This window comes from Salarias fasciatus, chromosome 8 (genome assembly GCF_902148845.1).
Source record: "Salarias fasciatus chromosome 8, fSalaFa1.1, whole genome shotgun sequence".
NCBI lineage: Eukaryota > Metazoa > Chordata > Actinopteri > Blenniiformes > Blenniidae > Salarias > Salarias fasciatus.
The window spans coordinates 14,613,485-14,629,612 of NC_043752.1; the positions used below are offsets into that span (position 1 = coordinate 14,613,485).

General features: G+C 44.4%; 1 protein-coding gene across 3 annotated transcripts in view; it reads left to right on the top strand.

The window, feature by feature from the left end:
- dock1 (dedicator of cytokinesis 1) overlaps window positions 1-16,128 on the top strand; it is a 135,922-nt gene that overhangs the window by 37,112 nt on the left and 82,682 nt on the right. For 2 of the 3 annotated variants that reach the window (XM_030097504.1, XM_030097505.1), the window contains exons 19-26: window positions 2,428-2,525; window positions 3,924-4,013; window positions 4,767-4,867; window positions 4,948-5,076; window positions 7,067-7,175; window positions 9,865-9,935; window positions 12,153-12,259; window positions 15,935-16,062. In XM_030097504.1, the coding sequence (XP_029953364.1) occupies window positions 2,428-2,525; window positions 3,924-4,013; window positions 4,767-4,867; window positions 4,948-5,076; window positions 7,067-7,175; window positions 9,865-9,935; window positions 12,153-12,259; window positions 15,935-16,062 (833 nt within the window). Of the gene's footprint in view, window positions 1-2,427; window positions 2,526-3,923; window positions 4,014-4,766; window positions 4,868-4,947; window positions 5,077-7,066; window positions 7,176-8,384; window positions 8,397-9,864; window positions 9,936-12,152; window positions 12,260-15,934; window positions 16,063-16,128 lie in introns of all 3 variants that reach the window. The other variant, XM_030097503.1, reaches the window with a different exon arrangement.

The following is a 16,128-nucleotide window of genomic DNA, read 5'->3' on the forward strand; positions in this document are numbered from 1 at the left end:
TTGGCTGCCAGTAAAACATGTTTTATGAACAAAGTAAGGATTTTGTAACCGTAGCTGAAAAAGTGTGGACTTCTCGGTTGAAGAACCACACAGACGGTTTGTTACTAATGTGGGAAAAAGAATTTGCTGCTTGTGAACAATGAACAAAAGGATGTTTTCAGCAGAGTTGCATGGAAAACAAACATGCAGATGATAATCTGAGTTTAACTTGTGACATTGTAACCTATTTTCTCATGATGAATTATTTCAAGTCCCCGTCTGCCAACCTTGCAGGGTCTTTTATATGTGGATGCCTGCAGATCCTCCATCCTCCAGCAGATGTTATTTGTTGAATCCGCTCGGTGCTGTTTTCCGTGGATTCCCCCCCCCCCCCCCCGGTGCCTCGCTTGTCCCGCGTGCCGCACACAGTTCGTCCTCTCACAACGGCTGGCGCCCCAGTGGGGCCGACCCGTCTGATGATTCATCCTCATTTTATTCCATTTGTCTCGCCGAGGCACGAAAGCGTCCAATTTCCAAATCTATATCTCCTTGGGGCAGGAGATCCCCGCGAGTTTAGACAGCGGTGGGGGGGGGGGGTCTTGTGACTGAAGCCTGATAGGTTGTCAGCTTTACAGATGATCGGCATCCATCACTGTGTCGCCACGCCTGATCGACTCGCTCACAGCCAATCAGGCATGGCGGACAGGGGGCTGGAGCTGCGTGGAGTAGGGGAGCCCAAGAAGGCCAAAAAAAAACCCCAAAACAAAAAAGCCTGTAATCAGTTGAGTCAGGTAAAACTCCTGTCTGAACTTTTTCTGTACAAACTTAGTGAGCAAGCAATAATAAAAATAAACTCAAATTAGCATTAAAAATTATTCACTAAAGGTATCTAAATAACTGTTTTAAAGCGATACTTCAACATTTTGGCAAATTGGCCCATTTAGGACAATTCCCTAGTCATCATTTAGAACAGCCTACTTACTTTTTTTGTGAGGGCGAGCTGTTGTTTATTCAGCGGTGGGTCTGAGGAGAGCTTCACGGCGGACATAATGGAAGTGGGCGGTACATTTGCTTCCCTCGTCAAACTCATCAAATACACAATCCAACAACCCCAAAACACTCGGGTGGACACGATATAATCTGCACATTCACTTCGCTGTGAAACACCTACAAATAATATTGGAGCGTTACGACACTGAAGCAAATTCTGGGAACTACTTTTTCTTTTGAAATCACTACGCCCAGACGCCATGTTTAGTAAGTAGTTCCGTCTTAGCAATCTTCGCAAAAACAACTCAATCTCGTAATTTTGCATAAATATTTCACAGCGTAGTGAATGTGCGGATTATAACGTGTCCACCAAACTGTTTGGGGTTGTTGGATTGTGTATTTGATGAGTTTGACGAGGGAAGCAAATGTACCGTCCACTTCCATTATGTCCGCCGTGAAGCTCTCCTCAGACCCACCGCTGAATAAACAGCTCGCCCTCACAAAAAAAGTAAGTAGGTTGTTCTAAATGACTAGGGAATTGTCCTAAATGGGCCAATTTGCCAAAATGTTGAAGTATCGCTTTAAGTATTTTTACATGAGAATGTCTTGTTTTCTCTGATTTTTTTTTTTAAATGCTGAATCAATTAAAAATTCTTTGAAAAAGACAAAACTTTGAGTTTTTTTACAGTTAAATAACAACCACGTAACTGATAATTCAATAATGATTCGCTGGTTTTCCAGATTCACTACCACTGATGTTGAAAACTGAGTGGAATAAGAAATACGCAGCAGCGGATAAGATACCTCGAATTGCAAATTCGAATCATGACTATCAACATGCCCTTCCCGCTTCTTGCCATGCTTTTTTATTTTCCATAATCCCAATTTATGTGCATATTCCAGGCAAAACACAAGGTCAGATTGACGAGATCGCCCCAACTTTCTTCATGAATGACACAAAACGCATTAGAAGTCCTGTTTTGCAGCCTCGGCTTTTGCTTACCTGATGTGGGTTCGCACCAGTACTCCTAAGTTATTTCCTCAACGGTTCGTGTGGCAGGCATCCTTCACCGTCTGTATCGCTGCAAACAAATGTTGTGCGGCGACGACGTAAAAAGCTCTCCTACAAATGGACAAAAATGTGTTTTTAAGCCGCCGTTTTGATAATCTGCCGGAGGTGTTTTGAGTAAGGGCTCCCCTGAGGGCGGTTAATCACATCGGGACTCGTGCTCTTGTGCCTGAAGTCACTTGCGTGATTAAAGTGAGACATCTAATAAAATGACTCGCGCTGTATTTGGGGGGAAGATTTACAACCTGACGTGAATGTGCTGAATTCTGGCCCCAACACGCGTTCAAGGCAAATCCTCAGCCCTAATTGGAATTTTGTGCAGATGCCCCACTTCTCCTGACGCCATGTTGGTAGGATGGTAGTAACAGCCTTTTCCTTTCCTCTTCCAGTCGACCTGCTGGGCCTGCTGAAGTGGCGCTCCAACACCAGCCTCCTGCAGCAGAACCTCCGGCAGCTGATGAAGGTGGAAGGTGGCGAGGTCGTGAAGGTGAGAGAGCCAACGGTCTCCACTGCTCCAGATTTAAACTCAGAGCCCAAACTTACTATCACGACTCTGTTTCTTCACAATTTTTTTATACCCTTGAAAATGTCTCCTGTAAGGAGGGAGCTTGTCCGGAGGGGGGAGGAGGCAGAGCCTGTACATGCTCAGAGTGGGGCGGATGAATGAATCTTTCTCCTGAGAAAGTTTTGATGCAGTGAATCTGAGGATGTCCTTGACCCAAACTGATCCGATGCGGCGGGATCAATGCGTCGACCGCAGCTGGACCAGTTCATTAAACCGCAGGGGTGCGATTATTATTACCCTCGCATTAGAGTCAGTGTCTTTAAAGTGCTCCGAGGGAGTCAGGAGAGCTTTTAATAACACTCAGGCATCGCAAACACTTTATTACCGATATTTTCTTCTAAGCCTGGACTGTGAGTTCGACCTCTTAAACAAGTATTTTGTTACCAGTTGGCCTTTTTGTAATTTAAGTTCCTGAAAGCTCTTTGTGAGCGAGCACGCCCTTGTTATCTCCGTGTCACTATGCGGCCTCCAGGAGTCTGAATGGTGCTCGAAGCGCCGCACAACGCGTTTTGTTTCTCGTTGAAGACGTGATGAAATCCATCCTTCCCCGGATGACAGACCAGGCACAATAAAGAGTGATGGCTGTGTTTCACACACTTTTACATCTGCTCTCACATTGTGTCAGAATTGGCTGGGTAAATGGAGCATGTTTCCCCGGAGAGGACGGGTGTGTGTGTGTGTGTTTCTGGAGGTTCTGCTGACAGGGAAATTATTGCTGTCTCCAACCAAACCGTTGTAGGTGGTGTTAACAGCTGTAAGGACTGTGTAGCGGGCGGCGTGCAACACTGTCACAACAGGATAAACCGTCTCGCTCTCCTCAGTGTGACCTGCTAACCGCTAATCCCCGCTAACAGTTCTGTTCCTGTGGTTTAGTGTTGTCAGGTGTAAATCACAATCACAAGGTGTGAGATTTAGAACTGATATTTGTTGTTATACAAAAAGCTGTTTCTGATTTGAGTTATATTCAGTGTCCAGTGCTGCTGCTATAAACTCTGCTTCCCTGATCTGTCGCTCACGTTAATACAGATGATTGCCATTAAAACTTTTACGACTCCCTCTGCTTGATGTGCGTGACTGAGTAATTAATTAGGGCTGAGCTGATTCATCACTTTAATGTCGCAAGCGGGATGAAAAACACCCCGCTGAAAAGAGAGAAATCTCCATCAGGTTTTTGTTTTGTTATTTGAATGACGTATGCAGACGTTTGTCATTTTGACATTGCTTCTCTCTCTCTCTCTCGCTTCTTCTTTTTTTTTTTTTTTTTGAGGTTCATATCTTGTTGCTGGCCCGTCTTTACATGCTGTGCATCTGTCATTCCAGTTCCTGCAAGACACTCTGGATGCTCTTTTCAACATCATGATGGAAAACTCTGACAGTGACACGTTTGACACTCTGGTGTTTGATGCCTTGGTAAGCAGCGACGCGCGCACGGCCTCGGCAGAGCATAATTCATAACGCAGCCCTCCGCCACGGGAAATAAACACTTTGACACATTTGCAGCTCGGTCGCAAAATAAAATACGCCGAGAAACATTTCACATTCCAAGGTAGTTTTTTGATGCCTGCTAAACTGAGCTTCTAATTTATTTAATACGTTTTGCTTGAAGCCAACTTTTTTCTTTTTTCTTTTTTTTTACCTAAGTGAGAAACTTACAAGGGAAACAAAACCGTCAGTTTGAAAGTGTAGAACCTGAGCCGATGAACTGAAACCAAAATAAACAGAAATTCGAGAGGGAAGACGCAGACATACTGCATTTAATGTGGGATCGCTGTGTCGTCGGTATGCGTAGAGCCAGCGGTGGCGTTTTCCATTGCCATGCCAACTTACTGGCTGCAAAAGCTGGGTTCAATGCACGAGGAGGAATCTGGCCGGATCTTATTAGCCGCCGTCTGACATGGTGTGCTACATCTCAAAAGAGCAGTTTTGTCTTCCTCAGAAAGGAGGTAGGAAATGTGTTGTCGGCCGTCCCAGATTATCTGCAGGCGAGAGAATTGAGAGAAAATGGCTTTTTGCTCAAATGCAATCTTGTTTAATTTCCCAGTCTAATTCAGCATATTGAGTAAGACAGACAATTTTTTTCCCCCTTTTTTTTTTTTTATTTTAGCCGTCCCTTATGAGGCATGCGTTTTACATGATAATGAACTTGTCTTCGCTCTCTGACAGGTGTTCATAATTGGACTCATAGCGGACAGGAAGTTCCAGCACTTTAACCCTGTGCTGGAGACCTACATTCGGAAGCATTTCAGTGCGACGCTGGCATACACGTGAGTCCACCTGTCACCGATTACGTCCCGCTTCAGGACTGGAGCGCCAGCGAGGCCCACTGCGTTACCGTGTTTTACAGGAAGCTGACCAAAGTTCTGAAGAACTACGTGGACAACGCCGAGAAGCTGACCGAGCAGCTGCTGAAGGCCATGAAGGCTCTGGAGTACATCTTCAAATTCATCGTCCGCTCCAGGGTCCTCTTCAACCAGTGCGTACCGCAATACACACAATACACACATCAGACAGCATTAGCAGTGAGGGGGAGATACAATGAGCTAAAGAAGATTGATAGGGAAATCCTCTGTTTGTCCACTTATGATAAGTCTTACAAATAGAAATGTTTTGTCCGTTGTTTACTCTCCTGTTCAAGGCTGGGAAACATAAAACAGAAATCTGACCTTCAGTGAGCAAGAAAGATGAGACAGACCCAACAGTTTATAAGACAGAAATGATGGTAACAGCTGGAATTCTACCAGAAACTTAGAGAATATAGTCAGCAGAATGATTTCCTCAGAGCTGGTGTGTTATCCATGTATGCAATGACACCATTAAGAAGTAATGTGTCCTTCAAGACTGAATGTAGCATAAAAAAAAATAAAGAAAAGAAAAAAACAGACTGAATGTAGCTACACCTAGCTCTATTTTCTGAGATAACAGTTTTGATTTATCTCCTTAAATTTGTTTCTTTTCGTTCTTCATTGTTGTTCATTGAATAATGCTTTGGTTTCTCACTGGTTGCGCAAGAAAATCAATGCGGCGTGCCGCATCGATTGTGTTCTCCACAGTGTGCCACAGGTGTGGAGTGAAGCTAGAGCAGGTACATGTGACAGGTTTGGGAGAGCAGTCATTTCTACAGCCGATGTTATAATTGGCTTTGGGGGATGTTAAATGGACGATAATGCCGCAGAGCCCGGGAATGAAGCTGTTTGTGTCTGATGGGCTGATGTATGATCCTGGACTAATTGAGTGTGCAGAGTTTGATTGGTTTTCTCTCCAATGTCTAGAGGACACCCCGTCCTTTACCTCGCACATCAGCCTCTTCCGCAGCGGTCCGTTTCCACAGCGGCTGCCAAGGAGCTTCTTTTCAAAAACAACTAAAAGCAAAATCTTTTCTTTTCTTGTGTCGTTGAGATCGTGGGGCTGCTTTCTCTGATTGGTTGCCAGCATCAGCTCTCTCGGGGTGTTGTTGCTGAGTCAGACTCGAAGTTTAAATTCTTCTAAACTTTAAAGTTAGTTCGCTGGAGCCTTTTATTGGGGAGAGAGAAGAGATGGACAAGTCCGCATGAGCCGCTCTTTGACTTTTTCAAACAGGTCAGCGTGAGACTTCTGTGAAATTTCAGAGAAAGGCCTTAATTGTGGAGTTTCTCTGCGTCACCTGGGAGCGGTGTGGCTGTGCGGAGCTCGGTACTGAAGGTGAGCAGCTGCTTTGAGCAGTTGTTGCAGGAGCTCAGAGATGGATGCCTCTAATCCCATGATTCCTGTAAAGCCCCGGCGGTGACTGACCTGTAGCGTGTAATACTTCCATCCCCCCGAGACGCTGTGGCACTGCAGAACCCCGCCTCTCTGGAAAAAGGCCAGGGAAATGGGACGGATCACTTCAATCTGCTTTGATTTTAGCTGCAGATAATAATTTTTTTTTTTTAAAACCTCATTTGTTTCCATGTTTACATGCATGTGTTTTCTGATCGCTGGGTTTCGCCACTCCAGTCTCAAGTGTTCGCTCCACGTTTTCAAACTAGCAGAACAGACGCTCCAAATTCTCCACTCGAGACGGATTACAGAGCAAAGCAAGCCAACCTTAGCATGACATTTGCTTTCTGCTCCTTGCGTACTTTTCCAGCAGAGTCTCATTTGCATAGATCATTAATTTTTCCGATTTTTTTTTTTTTTCTTCTTTGTTTTGTTTCCACGCGGCGGCACGCAGGTGCTCGGAGGTCTTGTCATGTTGTTTTAAATGCTAATCTGGCTGGCAGCAAGAGTGATGTCTGTGGTTCTGATCCAGGAATATTTGCATTGGAAACACACACACACACGCAGACACGCGGGCCCTTTTCTGTTGGCTACTTTTAATGATTTAACAATGAAGCTTCAAACTGGTGTCGTTCTGAGCGCGGGCGGGGTTTGTTTACACGGGGATGAAACAAGCGGCGCTCTTGTGATCGCCTGCCAGTGTAATTCTTCACTTTATCTCCTCCCAGGCTCTACGAGAACAAAGGAGAGGCCGACTTCATGGAGTCCTTGAGGAACCTTTTCACATCCTTTAATGACATGATGAACAGTAATTCAGAGAACACTGGCATGGTGAAGGTAGGCTGATTATCACACGAGTCCGACCGCCCGCTCCCGCGCACACTCCGTGCCAGGAAGCGTCCGCCGCTGTGCGGAGAGTAAATAAATCTGCTGCGGATGAGGCGCTCTGTAATTGGATATGCATGCGTCTTGCTGGACTTGCACTAACACAGCAGCTCATTACACATTAATGTTGGACGTTTTTTTTTTTTCCTGCTCGTCATGTTTCTCCTTTTCTGTGTCTTTTTGTGTAGATTTTCCAGTGTTGCTGCAAAAAAATATTAGAAAACATCCTAAATAAACACTTAGATTTGTAGTAATTATTCTGTTAAATGTGATTATTCACTTTGTGAATAGGAATAAATTAGCAGACTGTTCCCTGTCTAGTTTATGTGCAGTAAATATATCTCTAGCTATTTTTTGCTTGCTGCTGAAAAGCTTTTCAAGTATAAAGTTGATAAAATGTACTTTCTAGGGATTCCTAAGCCTGCTTATAATAACGTAGTATCCTTTTTTTTAAATCATTAAATTTGCCGAAAGCAGCTTTAATCTTAAAGGGGTTATGTGCTCGAATATTTATGCATCCAGACAAGATAAATTTCACCTCGTAATCCACTGTAAAATTACAAGTTATCATTTCCAACGGATTAAGCAAACAAGATCCAGATAACCCAGCTTTAGGAGATACGTTGGTCTATTTGGACAGAGGGAGAAAACCGTCCTGTGTCCAGTCTGAAAGCAAGAAAAACCTCCAGCCACATGTTTTTTTTTTCTGAACGCAGAAGGTATTGAATTCACCAGAATATACTGATGAGAGTTTAACTACTCGCCATATCAGCTGAAAATGAAAAACCACTTTTGCATTGCATTTTATCGAGCCTAAAGCTCTTCTATTGTAGATTTTTTTTTCCTATTAAAAAACATTTTGATTAATTCATTCAAAGTCAGTCAGACACCCACAAGTGTATTTTACAACTTTTAAATGAACTTCTTATTAGAAATATTGAATAATCTTGTAGATGGATGGAAGCAGTCGGCGTTAGATGACCAGGATGCAGCTTTTCGTCTTTTCTAGCATCCAGACGTCGTATATGTCTGTTCCGTGTTGATTCTCGTTGTCCATGTGTTTGTGTGTGTATAAGTGTGTGTGTGTGTGTTCTTTCTTCCTGCATTTCTCTCTTGACCTTGACTGTCCTGCTGGGTCTCCTCTGGCCTTCTGCTCTTTAGCTGCTCCTCAAGGTATTTATTTCACAGTTTCGCTTCTTTTTCCTTTCTTTTCTATTCACGTCACGAACTTTATTGTACCCCAAACTTACTGATCTCACTCTGTCTCCCACACACACACGCGCACACACACACACACCCCTATGTTTTTAGAGATAACATAATCACAGGGTACATGCACCTTGGCACACCTACAGTAGATCCATGTGCACAGTCAACCATACGAGAAGCTCAGGAGTCAATTAGGAGTCAGTTGCTGTGTAATTGGGTGAGATATTAGCTTTACTGTCAGTAAATTAAAAACTGATCTTGAGGAACGGGCACGAAAGCGAGGAGCCCTGGTCTCTTCCCAGATCCGCCCGTGTGAAAGCGGTGTGACAGGTGCAGGCTAACGAGCAGTCCCATTATACCCCGCTGGAAAAAAAAAAAACAGCCTGAATCCCGATGAACATCTGGACAGACGTGCACATGAAAACTTTGGCACACACACACACATACACACACACTCGGGGACTGAAACTTTGCAGAAAACACAAACACATGCTTCTGTTGACTGTGAAGCGAAAGGAAAGTGCAGGGGCAGGAGGCATTTTGCTTTTTTTTTTTTTTTCTGTTGACACTTCACACAAAACATCCCCGCACAACAGGTGGGAGTTTAGTGGCTGCTGAGAACAAAGTGGAAGACGGCTTCCTGTTAAAATTGCTTCTTTTATCGGAAAGAGGGGCTGGTTTCTCGCCGAATCAAAGTCAAACGACAGCTTTGAAATCCGTTCTCGGGCTCAGGCTGCTTGTGCATGTTGAAGCACTAAAATATCCAATGAGATTTAAAATACCAGAAAGACGAACTTGACCCTTGAAAAGGTGTCATTAAAATACATTTTGCGAATGATGTTTCAGATTCAATGTTGTCACCTCTTAACGTCTTTGACCAGCCTCCTAATGTCTGTGTTGACCAGTAGCACCATAATCGGCGGCGGCCTGGAGCCGCTGAAGTCCACCGTGCCACATCTGTAAGGCTAATCAACCCCTGGGAGGCACACTGGCATGGAGGCTAATTTGCACAGATGCTGTATAAACAGCCCAGCCCGCACTGGCTGGCATTTAGCGGCAGCCAGAGTGGAAAGTGTCCGCCTGGTTTATCATTCTCATCATTAATGGATGGCTCGGCAGTCACTCACAATGTGTGCGCGCTCATCATGCTTTATTGTGGTAATGACGGACAAAGACTGGACGCGTTTCATTTAATTCAGGCTTTATAAATCCACACATTCAGAGGATTTGCAGTAACGGTGCCATTAAAATCAGTGTCCAGTTTCCCAGATCTGCTCTAAACTCTAAGAAAGTGCGGTTATTATAGTTTTGGACTTTGAAATGTTGTTAACATGACAGATTTTCACTGCTGCTAAATTTCACACGATGACTAAACTCCACATCAAAAGCAAAATAAATGATCCTGTCATCTTCTTCCTGTCTTCCGGTGAAGGGCGCTGCTCTGAAGTACATTCCCACCATTGTGAACGACGTCAAGCTGGTCTTTGATCCAAAGGAACTCAGGTAATCTCGCGCGTTTCACTCCGTTCTCTTCCTGCTTTAAAGTCATTAAACACACAATAAGCAGAAAGATGCATGTAGTTGTATAGGTCAGCTTGTCAAGATGATAAATTATGTGGCTCTTTAAGAACTACGTACGTTTTTTTTTTTTTTTTCCTGCAAGCTTGTTAATGAGCAGCTTGGCTCATTAAAAACTAGTCTATAGGAAGATGGAACTTAAACGTTCTTTTCCTGTGTCATTTTATTTTAAATTCCGGTTGATAGATTGTAATTTCTGAGGGAATCCATTTGGTTTCAGTTGTCAGTATTTAATTCATTCTTTTTATGCAGCTTCTTTTTCATCAATAAGATTATTTGTTCAAATATTTCACCATGAATTTAACTTTAATCTTGGATTAAATCTCCACTGTAGAGTTGTCAGTTCACCTTTATACAGAAAAATAAAGAAGCGGAGTCGTTTCTTAGCAGGGCGGCCATATGCTTGACGATGGAAGCCGTTTCTGTTTATTCTCCTACTGAATTAATCAACAATTATGTGACAAGATGCTCACACAATCTGTCCACCTTCGCTTTACGAAACGCAATCTGTCAGCAAAACGCCGAGCTGTCGCACGTTTGCTTCAGTAAATATCCGGCCGTTCGAGGCGATCGTCGCGCCGTATTGCATTTTTGCGATAGCATAAAAGACACAGGTGTGTTTTTGACCTTGAACTGTGCTTCGGGCAGCAGAGTCCAGGTCAGGGTTCAGCAGAGTGTCCTCACATTGTTACTCATTTTACATAATTCCTGATTTAACGAGTGTATGAAACAAAGAATCCATCTACAGTCTGGCTTCCTGGCTGAGTGCAGTAATCTTCCTAAGGTTTGTTAGAGTTTTATTCTTGAATCATAAAGACTATAAAAACTTTCACCAACATTAATCTGGAGAGAAACACAGAAGATCGCAGCTGTTTTATTTTTTTTTAAACTTTTCATCCATTACATGGAACAAATTCAAAGTGATCTTGTATTTCTTTGCGCTCTCATTTCTCTGGTCTGTCAAAAGCAGCTATATGTTCCCCCTTAACTAAACGGAGCTTGAAAAGCCCGATGTAGAGTGTTTTGTTTTTTACGCCCCGAGAGTCATTTTCAGTCCCGCAACACGTGAGACACCAAAACAAGTGCAGTTTAAGAGGGTGCAACTAGGAAGAAAGCTTTTCAATTTAGCCTCGTTCTCAAAGCCGTAGTCACCGTGAACCGTTCACCTGACCGTGAATCACACACTCGGCTCCTTTTTCTTTTCTTTTTTTTTTTCCTCTCTCCTATATGAGCAGAGGTGGCATCAGCTGTTCCTGTTGTTTGCACAAATCTGGCTGAGTGGCTGTGCTGGAGGCGACTGAATGGACGCCTTTGGGGTGGGGGTGGGGGTGGGGGGTGTTTCATCCCCTGCCAGAGCCGTTCGCGTCCCCCTTGAGCCGCCGCTCGCCTGCATAATGAGCATCCGGCCCCCTTCGTTGAGGAGAACACCGGGTTTTTGTGCTCGCACGAATGCAGATTTAACTTTGAAGACTGTCAGCCGCCGAAGATTCGGCCCAATCTTATCAAAACGCGCGTGGACTTTTTTTTTTTTTAATCGTCACTTTTAAGGCTTTGTGTAAACAGTGATTCAGTTCAAACTCTGAGCGAGAGTAGCCGGTAGAGACCAAGGTGGCAGACGCCCACACAGGTAATTTCTCTCCTTTAGACCGATTCAACTTCTCCCGTGGACCTGTGTGGGTGCACTTTGCCTAATTGGCATTTCGGTCATTGAACCAAACTTTGATGAAATCGTCCGTAAATGTCCCTCTTCTTCTACAACGACCCTGATGAGAAATCTGTGAATGTTTAGTAATGGTAGAAACAGATTTTGCCTCTTTATTCGTGTGTGAAGCTTCTGCACGCCAGCGACGCTGTGATTGATTTGCGGCGCTGCATTGCAGCACTGCTGTAATTGAAAACAATAACAGTGGTGAGCTGTCAGGAGTTCACCGCAGGTCAGTACCGTTGGCTCACTTGACAGCTCTCCAATACTTTATCCTCTCTGCTGTCATATCCTGCACCTTTAGCCAGGCAGGCAGTTGCCGGTGTGCTTGTTTGGGACCCTTTAATTGCATTTGGCGTGATTGTCGGTGGTTGGGAGCAGTGAACCAGCCCAACAAGACGGATCGGTTTTCACCTTTTGCTCTCCTCGGGTCTCCGCAGCAAGCTGTTCACAGAGTTCATCCTGAAGGTCCCTCCGGGTCGCCTGGTGAAGCAGAAGCTGGACTGTCTGATCGACATCGTCCACAGCGATCTCTTCACCCATCACGGTGAGCACGCACACACACACACACACACACACACGGTTCAGTAACACCTGCCTCCTCTATGCCGACCCCTGTGAGACCACAGTAAAGGTCACCGCCGAGGTGCCGTCACGCTTCTTGTTTTCTGAAAGGATTAGAAATCCCCGCTGTTCAAATGACTGTTCTTCTTGCTTCCAGTGAGACATTCAAGGCCCCTGCATGCATTATGTCCCGTATTGATTATCGCAGTTTGTTTCTATCAAACATTTCCAAACCCTAACCCTTTGAGAGGCAGGCTGAGAATTCAGACCCTTCCAGATCCTGTGTTTATTCTTACACTGGGACGCATGTTGTCATAATGTCACATCTTCAGGAGAAACTGGAGAGGTGTTTAATTAGGAGCAGAGCTCTCCAGGCTTCGTGGCCAGAGGAGCCGGTGGCAGCCTGCAGACGAGGCCCAGCTGCAGTGATATTTAAGGGCCGAGCGTTTTTTGCTCCAGGCACCGGTCCTCTGGGGCCGTGTTAGAGGAGGCGCTGATTTAGATTTAGAGAATAACTCACTCATTTATTGTCCTGCAGTGGTAAATAAATGCAGAAGTTCCCCCGTTGTTGGGGAAAAACAGCAACAGGGATTTAATTTGCCTGGAAGGGGCGGCACGCGCCTCGGAGCAGCCGGGTAACGTAACCGAGGTGGACAGCCTGTGTGGTCGGTCTTCACAGCATCAGATGCTCAGTTTAGTGTTTGTTTTTTTCCAATTTATTAAAACATTACGCATCATTCAACCTCCATCCATCCATATTCTATACTGTCTCATCACAGACACAGAAAGGCCAAAGACAGACATACCTAGAGGCAATTTAGATACACTAATAAGGCTAAAAATAAAAGTTTTTTTTCACAGCAGTAACCTGTTTTCCAGGCGGCTGAAGAAGATGAGTCCTTTCAGCCTTAATATCTAACTTAGCAACAATTTGGAGACACTTTATTGGAGAAAGTAATCACTACAATGAGAGCATTAGTTGTTTTCTTTAAGATAGTGTAATCAGTAGTAATGGGCGTGCGCGCTCGCGGGGCGTTTTGTTATAATCCCCCCGGCGGTTCTAATGAGGTTGTCTTGCCAGCGAAGCCCAGAATGAATCGCACTGAAATGGTGTTAGTAAATAAACAGTGAGCGAGAGGCGCCCAACCAGATGGTCAAGCTTCAGCGGGGAAGTTCTAATCGTTTTCCAAATTCCGATCAAAGTGCTCCGAATGTGTTCGCTGGTTTTCTCTCCTGTCAGTTACACAATATGTAACATTATACATGCTTGTGTTAACATTCTGAATATTCATTGTATTTTTCTGCAGAATAGAAAATGTGTTTTTTTGTTTTGTTTTCATCTCGTCACCTCCAGTTTTGGGCATGTAGAAGGAGTGAGCCGTACAGGGGCGTGAACCGCCTCCAAAACGCGCGCGTCGAAAGAGAACAAACATGTCAGCTGCTCCCCTGGTCCGAGTTAAAAGGAGGAATTACTGTAGCGTCTAAAATCTGTTTGTGGTGGCAGTTTGAGGAGAGCGCTCGTGGCCTCGCGTGATAGTTCCAGTCTGCTTGTCTCACTCCCTCTGTGTGTGTGCGCGCGCGCGCGCACGTTTTCTCACGTTTCAGTTTCCGTTGAAGGTGTATCGCTTTGTGTTGTCACCTGGAATTATTCTGACTTTTGAGGAGGCGCAAGAGGATTTGAATCCTATGAAACCAGGGCATTAAAATACTCCTCACAATGTCAGATGCCCTTAAATAGTAGATTTGTTTTTTTTTTTTTTCTTCACCCCCTAGAAGATTTTGGAGCACACAAATAATAAAAAAAACCCCACTTCCCTGTAAAGCTGTATGAGATGCACGGCATTTCTCTTCCACAGCCTCAAAAATGCTTAAATGCAGACACGGCTGTCACTTGGTGTCGGAATCAGAAGAGAAATTCTTGGTGTCCATAACAGTTTTTTTTCTCAGGTGTGCATGTTTGGATAGAGGCGCTGTAGCGAGGAGGACTTTGGTTATCCCTAACAGGATATCGCCGTTGAAAAATCATAAGTGAAATTTTCGGTACAAAGTGAAATGTTTTGACAGCCGTTGGCTATTCTGGGATGGAACGTATTAGCCTTTGTCAGAGCTCCTTTTCGCTGTCTTAGAAAGTATGCATGGAGTATACCTCAGTATATGAGATAAGAGAGCGGGCTGGCACAGTTTTGTTACCCCGACCACCGTGTACGGAAAGCAAATGCAGGAAGCAATTCCCATGATGCTCCGGCATCTCAGAGCATCAGCCTGGTAGAAAGTGGAAGAACATGCAAACCTCACAGTTTGCTGCAGTGTGTCAAGTTAAACAACATCAGAATCTCAAGTAACACAGAAAAATACCCATTACTTTTGAAGTTTCTTGAAAATGGTGCAGCAGCCCTGTTTCTTGTCTCAAAAGGAAGGTGTGGTGATTAAGGTTTCTGTGTTTTCAGAAAGGCTTCATCAGTCCTGAACTAATAAAATAGAGGTGTTGTTACCATGACGTGGAGGACTGAGAGTCTCCACAGACATGTTAAGAGCTTTTTACAGCCCCAATGCTGAAGCTTCAGACTTAATAATTACTTCTAAGCCTCTCTTCCTGATTCCCCTTAACTAACTAATCCTTTCGTATTTACCATGAAGGAGTAAAGGTTTATCATCTGAGCACACATTGCTTTGAAATACATTCATCACACCGTCTCCGCATAGTTATTTTTAACAATCGTGTCATTAAAACACCGTTTTGACTGAGGTTTCTAGAGATGTAAAATGGTATCACTGATGCACTGATCAATACCTGAGACATGAACAAATAAAAACTCTTCATGATTCTTTATGTTCCCAATTACTGCACAAAGGATTTATTATGCTTCCATCAGAACCCCTTCACGTGCTTATGGGGCAGTACTTACCGAAGATTTGAAGACACAGGCAGTTTTTTTTGTGAGTGTGTGTCAGATGTGTGATTCTGTGTGTTTTTTCTTGCAATATCAAGGGAAAACTATTGATTTCCGTCCCGGCCATTGATCCTCATAAAATCAGCGACTATCGCTCAGTTTGAAACATGGTTCCCTTAGTCAGGGGTCAGAGGATGAAAACAGTAATTGGATTATGCTTTATACCTCTGAGTGTAGGAGAGCGAGAGGTCACTGCAGTTCGTTTGATTCATTAGAACTCGCGTCCTTCCATTTATCATCGGCCTTCAGCAAAATAGACAATCGGCAGAGCCTAATGTTTTTGTGTCTTTTGATGAGTAATGAAGTTAGAATCTCGTCCCGGCCCAGATGAGGAGCTGATTGAAGCTGCATCAGTGTCTGAGCTGCAAAAAGACTGTATCAAATCTGAATTATTAAAGTGTATTTCTTGAACCCACTCCTCTTTATCAGGCGAGAGTCCTCGTCTGTGTTTCACAGTGGAACTGTTGGCTCGCATTAGTTCAATAGCTTTCCCCGCAGTGTTTTTAATAAATAACTTGATTTTTAATTTAGTCACCAGAGATGTGAGACGGTCATTAGTAAGTGGCGTGCATCTGCGTTGTGCGGAGAGCATATGCCGTACTCGTCTCTGAATCATCATTTGTTTTCCCCCTCCGTGCGCCGAACGTGACGGTGGATGTGTGTATTTGTTGGCGTCCCCTCCCGCCCCCCCCGCCCCCCCCTCGCAGACTGCCGCGAGATCCTCCTGCCGCTGATGACGGAGCAGCTGAAGTTCCACCTGGAGAAGCGCGAGGAGCCGAAGGCCTGCTGCCAGCTGCTCAGCGACATCCTGGAGGTGCTCTACAGGAAGGACGTGGTGAGCAACACAACTCTGCTTTTATGGACTGCGACGTCCCTCTGGGATAAAGAGTAGGAACATATT